General features: G+C 46.0%; 1 protein-coding gene across 2 annotated transcripts in view; it reads right to left on the bottom strand.

The window, feature by feature from the left end:
• eea1 (early endosome antigen 1) overlaps positions 1-12,270 on the bottom strand; it is an 89,041-nt gene that overhangs the window by 47,118 nt on the left and 29,653 nt on the right. For both annotated transcript variants that reach the window (XM_070897642.1, XM_070897643.1), the window contains one exon: positions 1,939-2,066. In XM_070897642.1, coding sequence (XP_070753743.1) covers positions 1,939-2,066 — 128 coding nt within the window. The remainder of the gene's footprint in view (positions 1-1,938; positions 2,067-12,270) is intronic.

The raw sequence follows: 12,270 nt of genomic DNA, 5'->3' as shown, positions 1-12,270 counted from the left end.
GTGCCTTAGACCATGTGTCAGAAACAAGGGATGCTCTTACAATAATTGGTAGGAGGTTTAGAGGGGATTTGAGGGGAAATTTCTTCACCCAGAGCATGTGGGGTGGGGGGGGGCGGGGTCTGGAACTCACTGCCTGAAAGGGTGGTAGAGGCAGAAACCTTCAACACATTTAAAAAGTACTTGGATGTGCACTTGAAGTGCCGTAACCCACAGGGCTACAGACCAAGAGCTGGAAAGTGGGATTAGGCTGGATAGCTCTTGGTCGGCCGGCATGGACACGATGGGCCGAAATGGCCTCCTTCCGTGCTGTAAATTTCTATGATTCTCTGATTCCAGAGATGGTCAGTTTTACAATTAAACAAGTGAGAACCTATCCGTTGGGCTGGTGCTTCTGAACATTCGGCAGGATATTGCAGTGAAAATATCCCTCTCTGGAAACAATATCCACCCTACATCACTGATCAGCATTAAAAACTTTAGAACACAACACTGAGCATATTTCACGAGACGCGCAGAAAGCACGAGTATATTTATTCCAGCTGTGCTGCGGCTACATAATTCAGAGGCAAAGAAGCGAGCTATAAAATATCTCCTTTATAAAGGGAGAACAAACATGATACCCCCAACTCCCCGAGCAGAACCCGTGTACAGTATAATTAAAAATAAAGCAATTATATGCAGAGTTTAGTCGGGAGGAATGCTGCGCAGTAGTGAGTCGAAGGATAAGGCATTCTTTATTACAGTCCTTGCAGCATCGTAAGCCACTGTCTGATTTAACAATGAAGGACTTTGTGCCCAGGCTGGTTATGGAGTCACATTTCTCGGTAAAGGTCTGTTTGGATTGGCTGGATTTAGATAGTAGTTCTGGAATTTCTGTTGTGGGACGGCCCAGTTAGGAAATAACTCATGTATTAAGCATTTAGATAACGGCCTTTCAAAACCTCAGGACGTCCTGAAGTGCTCGAGAGCCAATGAGGAAGCGTTCGAAGTACAGTCCCTGTTGTCATGTACAGAGCATGGCAGCTAATTTGTGCACAGCAAGCTGGCACAAACAGCAATGCGGTAAGTGGCCCAACCTTCTGTTTTTAGTGATGTTGGTTGAGGGTTAAATAGCTTGGACACTGGGGATAATTATCGCTCTTCTTTGAAATGGTGGCATTGGACCTATTAAGTTCGGCGAGAGGGCAAACGGGGCCTCGGTTTAACGCCTCATCCGAAAGACGGTCCCCTTTGACAGTGCAGGACTCCCCATCAGCTGAGATTTTGCACTCAAGTGTCTGGAGTGGGACTTGAACGCACAACCTTCTGATTCAAAGCTGAGTGTGCTACCCACCGAGCAACGGCTGACACTTATAAAGGAGCCCAAGAAACAAGTCTTGTTCTCAAGGGCTATCACACGACAGTGACAGCAGTCAGTCAACCTGTTCCACGCAGTTGTGTTATCTCATGCATCACAATGCAGACACTCCCCTACTCCTGGAACCATGCAAAAAAAAACAAGACAAACTCAGGCCGATTAGATGGGGGGGGGGGGGGGGTGGAATTCTGGAAAATTCCTCTCTGACCCTTTTAGATAATTTTGAAATGACTTCAGGAGCCTACACTGACCTGGACTTATATTGCAAGATATCAACCTCGTGTACAAGGTGATCTCTGCCCCAGCCAGAAACAGGTCCAGCTCAACCCAGACTGACAAACATCTGCACATTAGTGCAATGTGTTCATTAAATATGAGGGGCAGAGGTGGGGAGGGAAATGTTGACTTATTAACTCGTGTCAATGATAATACACCCAGATTTTGCCATTTTTGACCTCGCGCGTTAAACACCGAGGGATCGTGGCTGCAAAATAAACCCAAGACGCCTTGCATCGACCGAAACCCCCGACAATAGCAGAAACCAGCCTCGACATGACTATCTCCACAGCAAACAAACAAACCTTCTCGAAGTCGGTCGAACTTCTTCCCTGGGGCCAGACTCATTTCCCGGATCGTGGAACGCTTCATAGTGTTTGAAGAGGTCTTCTGCTGAAGCGTGAGACTTCATACACAGCGGGCAAATAAAACCCTGTTAAAGGGAAGTGGGCAGAGGAATCAAGAGGTAGCCCGTTTGCACACACACACAAATACACAGCCACTCACACACCAAACAGGTTCATTATTGGAAATGGGAAGCAAAGAAACGTAAAACCTCACAGCAGAAGATTGCATGGCCCAATAGATCATGCCAAGCTCACAGGGTCACAAGGCAGGTTGCAGGATCAGTGCAACTTTACTACAACACTGAAGCATTGATTGTCGCAGAAGCTGATGAATATTGCATGCTCTCTGGGCACAAGTGTGCATCTTTGACCATTAGTATACTACAGCCAGCTCTTTATACAACAAGCTCTCTGCCGACGTCATCACCCCCACCCCACCTTCTCCAGAACCCCCACACCACCCCCAATGTCCTAACCAGAACCCCCCCACCCCCCCTTCAACAAACCCCCAAACACCAAAGCCTCAATTTAGAAAGAAAGACAGAAGGACTTGCATTTATATAGCACCTTTCACGACCACCAGATGTCTCAAAGCGCTTTACAGCCAAGTAAGTACTTATGGAGTGTAGTCACTGTTGTAATCTAGGAAACGCGGCAGCCAATTTGCACAGAGCAAGCTCCCACAAACAACAATGTGATGATGACCAGATAATCTGTTTTTTGTTATGTTGACTGAGGGATAAATATTAGCCAGGACAACAGGGATAACTCCCATGATACTCTTCAAAATAGTGTCATGGGATCTTTTACGTTCGCCTGAGGTGGCAGATGGGGCCTCGGTTTAATGTCTCATCTGAAAGACGGCACCTCCAACAGTGCAGCGCTCCCTCAGCACTGCACTAGAATGTCAGCAGAGATTTATGTGCTCATATTCCTGGAGTGGGACTTGAACCCACAGCCTTCTGACTCCGAGGCGAGAGCACTACCCACCAACTTAAGGGGGTAATTAACATGGAGCAGGGGGTGGGGATTAATTTATCACTCCTTTCCTACCACCATCTGACAGACTGCAATTTTAACCCAGGTGGCAAGGATACCCGACCCCAAGCTGGCAGGGTTTCCTTTAAATATGCAGATCAGGCTCCGACAACTATTTTAACCCGAGTCCTGGGCACGGAGAGCAGTGGGGGATTTCCCCCCTCGCCACCCACACCCCAGGCCAAACCTACCAAACCGGATCGATGGCCAGAAGAGAAGGCCCCACAGTAAGGCAAGTCTTGGAAGGGGCAGGAGTGTGCTCCTCATGGAAACCTTGAAACAAGAAAACCTTGCTCCTTTCCCTTGCTTAACTGCCCTCGTTCTACATAAGAACATAAGAATTAGGAACAGGAGTAGGCCATCTAGCCCCCCGAGCCTGCTCCGCCATTCAACAAGATCATGGCTAATCTGGCCGTGGACTCAGCTCCACCTCCCCTTCCTCCACCTCCCCACCCGACTGCCGGCGAGTGTTCTTGCAGGTCCCTCACTGCAGCCTCCTGCCGCCTGAATTACCACTCTCCTGCTCCCGGCCAGGCTGTGATTCCCACCAGCAGACGGAGCCCGAATATGGAAATGAGGCCCGGAAGTTAAAATGGAAACCAGAGTTTCCGACCCCAGCCAGGCCGCAATTGAGGTGAACCAGTCAGTGGCCAGGCTGAGCAAAGCGAGGGTCAATCGTTCTAGGCTGAGCAACAGAGCGGCATATACCAAGGGCCCGAAGCAGGTCCCCAATCTCGTCAACTAGAAGGGAAAACATAACATAATTAGGAGCAAGAGTCGGCCATTCAGTCCCTCGATCCATTCAATGAGATCATGGTTGACCTTCTACCTCAACTCCACTTGCCTGCACTATCCCCATATCCCTTGATTCCCTTAATATCCAAATATCTATCGATCTCAGCCTTGAATATACTCAAAGACTGAGCCTCCACAGCCCTCGGGTAGAGAATTACAAAGATTCACCACTCGAGTAAAGAAGTTTCTCCTCATCTCAGTCCTAAATGGCTGACCCCTTTATTCGGAGACTGTGACCTCTGGTTCTAGACTCCCCAGCATGAGGAAACATCCTCCCTGCATCTACCCTGTCAAGCCCTGTAAGAATTTTGTAGGTTTCAATGAATTCACCTCTCATTCTTCTAAACTCCAGAGAATATAGGCCTAGTCTAGAGAGGGGAGAATCAAAGCTAGTCCAAGAACGAGCACTGGAATTTAAGTTCTACAATCAGCCACTTCTCCATTGAGACTATTGGTTGATGCCATTTAGTGAGGACTCCTTTAAGAACATGTTAGGAGGCCATACTGCTCCTTGAGCCTGCTCCGCCATTTAATATGATCATGGCTGATCCGACCATGGACTCAGGTCCACTTCCCCGCCCGCTCTCCATAACCCCTTTATTCCCTTATCGGTTAAGAAACTGTTTATATCTCCATCTTAAATTTATTCAATGTCCAAGCTTCCACAGCTCTTTCAGGCGGCAAATTTCACAGATTTACAGCCCTCAGAAGAAATTCCTCCTCATCACAGTTTTAAATGGGTGGCCCCTTATTCTAAGATCATGCCCTCTAGTTCTAGTCTTCCCCATCAATGGAAACATCCTCTCTGCATACACCTTGTCAAGCCCCCTCATAATCTTATACGTTTCGATAAGATCACCTCTCATTCTTCTGAATTCCAATGAGTAGAGGCCCAACCTACTCAACCTTTCCTCAAAAGTCAACCCCCTCATCCCCAGAATCAACCTAATCAAAGACAACAACTTGCATTTAGATGCCATTTTTAAGGTAAACGTCCCTTGGCGTTTCACTGGAGTCAACAAAAAATTCTTCCTATTTTACATTGAAGTATCTGCTTTCTTTCTCTTATAACTGCCTGTACCAGTCAGCTGCTTTAAAGATTCTCCCTGAACTTCCATTCAAATACCGAGGGATTGGAATGACTGGCGTCACAGTCCAGAAATATCTAATGAGATGAGCAGGAAGCATCTTGACTGACATTCCACTTAGCTCGGTCAATAATAAAATTCATTCACACCCAGCAACCTGCATTTCTATAGCGCCTTTAACGTAGAAAAAAGTCCCAAGGTGCTCCACAGCAGTGACAAGACAAAACAGATAAATTTGACACCGAGCCACATGAGAAATTAGTCACAGTCAGGTTTTAAGGAGTGTCTTAAAGGAGGAAAGAGGTGTAGAGAGACGGAGGGGTTTAGGGAGGGAGTTCCAGAGCTTAGGGCCCAGGCAGATGAAGGCATGGCTACCGACAGTTGTGCGATTATAATCAGAGATGCTCAAGAGGGTAGAATAAGAGGGCAGACATCTCGTGGGGTTGTGAGGCTGAAAGAGGGGCAAGGCCATAAAGGGATTTGTAAACAAGGATGAGAATTTTGAAATCGAGGCGTTGCTTAACCAGGAACCAATATATGTCAGAAAGCACAGGGGTGATGGATGAGCAGGACTTGGTGAGAGTTAGGACATGGGCTGCCGAGTTTTGGATGACCTCAAGTTTACATAGGGTAGAATGTGAGAGGCCAGCCAGGACTGAGTTGGAGTAGTCAAGTCTAGAGGAAATAGAGGCATGGATGAGGGTTGCAGCAGAAGAGCTGAGCCAGGGGCGGAGGCGGGCAATGTTACGGAGGTGGAAGTAGGCGGTTTTAGTTATGCCGCAGATATGTGGCCTTCCATTAAAGCAACCTGTAGTATTCACGGTGTGTGGAACATCGCATTATTCCACTTCTGTCAAACCTGCATCTTGGTTCAAAGTTGGCCATCGGGTCTGTCTCATCAGAAGCTCTACCCATCACACGTGTTGTCAGGATCTTTTGGAAGCATCGCGAGCCAACTTTACCCTCGCTCACTCTCAGCTACTGCACGCAACACCAGCTGTTGCCTCCCTATCCCTCCAGTGCCATCAGCTCTCATCTATTCATCGGACTCATTACTCTTCTCCAACCCTGATGACTGGTGACGATACTCTCTCTACTGCTGCACTCTGTACAATGTGAGGTTTTCTCCGATCCAGCATATGTTGGACGTTCCACTCTGGCTTCCAAGAACATGCATTTATATAGCGCCTTGCTGATGACACATGAGGGGCCCCCCCCATCTTCCCTCTAAGGTAAAAGATCCCATGGCACTATTTTGAAGAGGAGATGGAGAGTTCTCTCCTGGCCAAAATTGACCCCTCAACCAACACCATTAAAGCAGATTATCTGTCATTATCACATTGCTATTTGTGAGATCTTGCTGCGCACAACTGGCCGTCATATTTCCTACATTGCAACAGTGACTAGAACATAACATAAGAAATAGGAGCAGGAATAGGCCATTTGGCCCCTCGAGCCTGCTTCGCCATTTAATATCATGGCTGATCTTCGACCTCAACTCCACTTTCCTGCACTATCACCATATCCCTCGATTCCCTTAATATTGAAAAATCTATCGATCTCTATCTTGAATATACTCAAAGACTGAGCCTTCACAGCCCTCTGGGGCAGAAAATTCCAAAGGTTCACCACCCTCTGAGTGAAGAAGTTTCTCCTCATCTCAGTCCTAAATGGCCAACCCCTTATTCTGAGACTGACCCCTGGTTCTAGACTCCCCAGCCAGAGGGAACATCCTCCCTGCATCTACCCTGTCAAGCCCTTTAAGAATTTTGGATGTTTTAACGAGATCACCTCTCATTCATCTGAACTCCAGAGAATACAAGCCTAGTCTACTCAATCCCCCCATCCCAAGAATCAGTCTGGTGAACCTTCGCTGCACTCCCAACTATGGCAAGTATATTCTTCCTAAGGTAAGGAGACCAAAACTGTGCACAATACTCCAGGTGTGGTCTCACTGGGGCCCTATATAATTGGAGTAAAAAGTCTTTACTCTTATACTCAAATCCTTGTAATAAAGGCCAACATACCACTTGCTTTCTTAATTGCTTGCTGTACCTGCATGTTACCCTTCAGTGATTCATGTACAAGGACACCCAAGTCCCTCCGAACACCGACAGTTCCCAATCTCAGCATTTAAAAAAATACTTGCAAAGTACTTCAGTGTTTTGGGAGGTCCTGAAAGGCGCTATACATATGCAATCCTTTCTTTCTTTAACATGATCCCACGGTGCTCACAGCAGCATCAAACTAAATTTGATACCGAGCCAAAGATTAGGTCAGGTGACCAAAAGCTTGGCCAAAGAGGTAGGTATTAAGGAGCATCTTAAAAGTGAGCGCCAGAGAGTGCGAGGCAGGTAATTCCAGAGCTTAGGGCCTAGACAGTTGACGGCACGGCAGCCAATGGTGGAACAAAGAACAAAGGAAATCGAGGATACGCAAGAGGTCAGAGTTGGAGGAGCGCAGAGATCTGAGAGGGTTGGAGGAGATTAGAGATAGGGACTCCAGAAAGATCTCCAGTCCTGATGGCACCCTCCCTTCTCAAGATACGTGCCTCAAAATTTACCCCTCTTTCTACAATTTATTCTATTCCCTGCCCAATTGCCTTTCCTCTTGGTAAATTTCTTCACACCATCTTACCCTAAAGGTGATCTTACCTTTCAAACTAGCAGCCAATTCCCCTTCTGTCACTTCTTTCTAAAGTTACAGAAGCTGCTGTAATCCAACATTGGAAGTGCTGGTGCAAGACATGACCAGTGTAGGTTTCAGTACACCGTCCCCTAGAGACCGTCGCCTGCATGATACTTTTCTGGTCCTCTGCTTCGGAACACACTGGTGAATCATATAGAAAGAGAAAATAGGTGCAGAAGTAGGCCATTCGGCCCTTCGAGCCTGCACCGCCATTCAATGAGTTCATGGCTGAACATGCAACTTCAGTACCCCACTCCTGCTTTCTCGCCATACCCCTTGATTCTCCCTAGTAGTAAGGACTACATCTAACTCCTTTTTGAATATATTTAGTGAATTGGCCTCAACAATTTTCTGTGGTAGAGAATTCCACAGGTTCACCACTCTCTGGGTGAAGAAGTTTCTCCTCATCTCGGTCCTAAACAGCTTACCCCTTATCCTTAGACTGTGACCCCTGGTTCTGGACTTCCTCAACATTGGGAACATTCTTCCTGCATCTACCCTGTCTAAACCAGTCAGAATTTTAAACATTTCTATGAAATCCCCTCTCATTCTTCTGAACTCCAGTGAATACAAGCCAAGTTGATCCAGTCTTTCTTGATATGTCAGTCCCGCCATCCCGGAATCAGTCTGGTGAATCTTCGCTGCACTCCCTCAATAGCAAGAATGTCCTTCCTCAAGTTAGGAGACCAAAACTGTACACAATACTCCAGGTGTGGCCTCACCAAGGCCCTGTACAACTGTAGTAACACCTCCCTGCCCCTGTACTCAAATCCCCTCGCTGTGAAGGCCAACATGCCATTTGCTTTCTTAACCGCCTGCTGTACCTGCATGCCAACCTTCAATGATTGATGTACCATGACACCCAGGTCTCGTTGCACCTCCCCTTTTCCTAATCTGTCACCATTCAAATAATAGTCTGTCTCTGTTTTTACCACCAAAGTGGATAACCTCACATTTATCCACATTATATTTCATCTGCCATGCATTTGCCCACTCACCTAACCTATCCAAGTCACTCTGCAGCCTCATAGCAACCTGCTCGCAGCTCACACTGCCACCCAACTTAGTGTCATCTGCAAATTTGGAGATACTACATTTAATCCCCTCGTCTAAATCATTAATGTACAATGTAAACAGCTGGGGGCCCAGCACAGAATCCTGCGGTACCCCACTAGTCACTGCCTGCCATTCTGAAAAGTACCCATTTACTCCTACTCTTTGCTTCCTGTCTGACAACCAGTTCTCAATCCATGTCAGCACACTACCCCCAATCCCATGTGCTTTAACTTTGCACATTAATCTCTTGTGTGGGACCTTGTCGAAAGCCTTCTGAAAGACCAAATATACCACATCAACTGGTTCTCCCTTGTCCACTCTACTGGAAACATCCTCAAAAAATTCCAAAAGATTTGTCAAGCATGATTTCCCTTTCACAAATCCATGCTGACTTGGACCTATCATGTCACCTCTTTCCAAATGCGCCATGACATCCTTAATAATTGATTCCATCATTTTACCCACTCCCAATGTCAGGCTGACCGGTCTATAATTCCCTGTTTTCTCTCGCCCTCCTTTTTTAAAAAGTGGGGTTACATTGGCTACCCTCCACTCCATAGGAACTGATCCAGAGTCTATGGAATGTTGGAAAATGACTGTCAATGCTTCCGCTATTTCCAAGGCCACCTCCTTATTCTGGGATACAGTCCATCAGGCCCTGGGGATTTATCAGCCTTCAATCCCATCAATTTCCCCAACACAATTTCCCGACTAATAAGGATTTCCCTCAGTTCCTCCTTCTTACTAGACCCTCTGACTTGGACATCTGGAAAGCCTGTGGCAATGCCCCCGGGCACAAGCACTTCAACACATTATCAAATGGCCTCTAGCCAATACTGTTCACACATCTCCAAGTTCCTCTCAAATCACACTGTGCAGTTAATGGATCATCATCTGACTTTTTGTTAACTGAGGTCTTTCCCACTCTCTCCAGCTACACTCCTTGACCTATGCTCATTGGTTGAAAATCCTCTACTCTCTTTTACAACTGATTGCCTTTGATCTTAATGCAAATTCTGCCCTCGAGCATCCCTGATTATAATCGCTCACCCATTGGTGGCCGTGCCTTCTGTTGCCTGGGCCCCAAGCTCTGGAACTCCCTGCCTAAACCGCTCTACCTCTCTTTCCTCCTTCAAGACATTCCTTAAAACATACCTCTTTGACCAAGCTTTTAGTCACCTACCCCAATTTCTACATGTGGCTCGGTGTCAATTTATTTTCTTATAATGCTCCTGTGAAGCGCCTTAGGACAATTCACTACGTTAAGCAAGGTGCTATACAAGCACAAGTTTCTGTTGCTGGATGTAGTGCTCACAGCCCTCAATCATCTGATAATGCAATGGCAGAATCACGACCTCTTGATCTCCTCATGCCCAACAGGACAGTGGAAATCATCACACACTTAAGCCTAACCAGTTGTTGCCATCTTTGATGACTTCTGGTCCAAGTCTTTCTACATGCATCAACATTCATGGCCTTACAATCTTCCCTGACCTTGTGGATTCCCCACGTATCCTCCATTGCTAAAGCTGCTTCTTACAAATTGTTTCCTATAGCTTGCCAAACGTTTCTTTTTCCTTTAACAATTCAACTGTGTGTAAAGCCCAACTCTGTGCAAGGCTTGAATACTGCTTCTAATCTAGGGAGGCTCTTCCGACACTCCTCCCCCATTTCGGGATCGTCTACAACTAAAAAGCTAGCCTGATGACCAATCCTTCTCTCATTTCAAACCTCTTACCCAATTAAAGCCTTTCTCTGTCACCACCAATGTCACTGCTCTTCTGAACTTTCCTCAAACTCCGAATACTTAATTCTCTTCACATCCCACTGTATTGAAGTCAAGACTCATTGTAGAGCGGACAACAGGCCGCTGGGCCCTGGGCCAATCTCATTACAACCAGAGTCCATAAATAACTGACCTACCATGGATTCCCTCCAAGTTGGCTTATGGGAGGTATATCCAAGTTGGGTGAAGAATTGCAATTAAGATGTTCAATGCCACAAAAGGTATGGAGGGGAGCAAGTAGCAGTGAATCATCCATTGAATGGTAAGAGGATGTGGATCCAACACTTCAAAGAGCATTAATCTCCTTCCCTACCTACCCTGAAAATACGCATCAAGCAATACTCTCAATCCCTCTTCTCTACAGAGCTTGCTTTTGATTGATTTTTATTCAGGAGCTCCAATAAATTATGTCTTAGAAGACAGCAACTGGAGCTTCTAATAATTACAGTCCAGTTATTGGGGCAGGGATGGGGGAGGGGAGGGGAGAAAGAGAATTTGCGAGGATATTCTGCAGGATGTTACGATTGAACATCTGAAATATACTGTTATCAGAGAGCAGTCAGCTTTCGTTTTGTAATCAATGGGCCAAGCTTCACAAACGCGAGCAATTTATTTAATCGAGTGAACAAGGTTAAATCTAACAGATGTAGTTATGTCACAGAAAACCTTGATGTGCTACTTTTCTGAATAGAATTTTAGCCAAAATTAAAGTGTCTCTTACTTTGTGACCAGGATATAGTCCATACACAAAACCATCCAAAGACTATCCAGTTTCTATTACCGAACAACTGTCTACAGTACAGCACGCAGATAGTTCGATACGCAAGTAGTGCAGGAATTTTGTGCAAAGGGGATAACTGAAGTAGGGGCCTATTAAAGATAATGGGTATTTTTAATTGTCAAGACTAAAATGCCATTAATGATAGTATCTGTTACAATCAGCTGGCAGAATTAATAGTCCAGGAGTTCACACCTCAAGTGGTGAAAAATGGTTAACATCGTTCTTCATTCCCTTAACATTGAAAAGTACCGTATGACCTTCAGATGAGCCTATTTCCAACATCAAGAAATAACAGAATATTATAAGAATTAGGAGCAGGAGTCGGCCATTTGACCCCTCAAGCCTGCTCCGCCATTCAATAAGATCATGGCTGATCTTAGACCTCAATTGCAATTTCCTGCATTATCCCCATATCTCTTGATTCCCTTAATATTCAAAAATCTATCGATCTCGGTCTTGAAAATACTCATGGACTGAGTCTCCATAGCCCTCTAGGGTAGAGAATTCCAAAAATTCATCACCCTCTGAGTGAAGAAGTTTCTCCTCATCTCAGTCTGAAATGGCCAACCCCCAAGTCTGAGACTGTGATCCCTGGTTCCAGACTCCTCAGTCAGAGGAAACATCCTCCATGCATTTACCCTGTCAAACCCTGTAGGAATTGTGTAGTTTTTAATGAAATCATCTCTCATTCTTATAAATGAGACAGCAGCCCTGGAGTCCTCAATTCTCTGATTTCAACTGTCAATTTCACGAGGCAAATCAAGAAGGGGCTGTGGAGTCACTGCCAATGCTACTTTTCATCAGACAGACACTCAGTCAAGTGTTACTGACAAGAACCCTGGACAACGTGGACCACTTCCCTCATCTCAGGAGTCTCCTAACAACAAAAGCAGGTATTGACGACGAGATCAAACACTGCCTCCAGTGCGCCAGTGCAGCCTTCGGCCGCCTGAGGAAAAGAGTGTTTGAAGACCAGGCCCTCAAAATGGTCACCAAGCTCATGGTCTACAGGGCTGTAGTGATACCCACCCTCCTGTATGGCTCTGACATGGACCATG

Source organism: Pristiophorus japonicus, chromosome 13 (assembly GCF_044704955.1).
Source record: "Pristiophorus japonicus isolate sPriJap1 chromosome 13, sPriJap1.hap1, whole genome shotgun sequence".
NCBI lineage: Eukaryota > Metazoa > Chordata > Chondrichthyes > Pristiophoridae > Pristiophorus > Pristiophorus japonicus.
The sequence above is the reverse complement of the archived record's forward strand: the minus strand, read 5'-3'. Positions and strand labels throughout refer to the sequence as shown.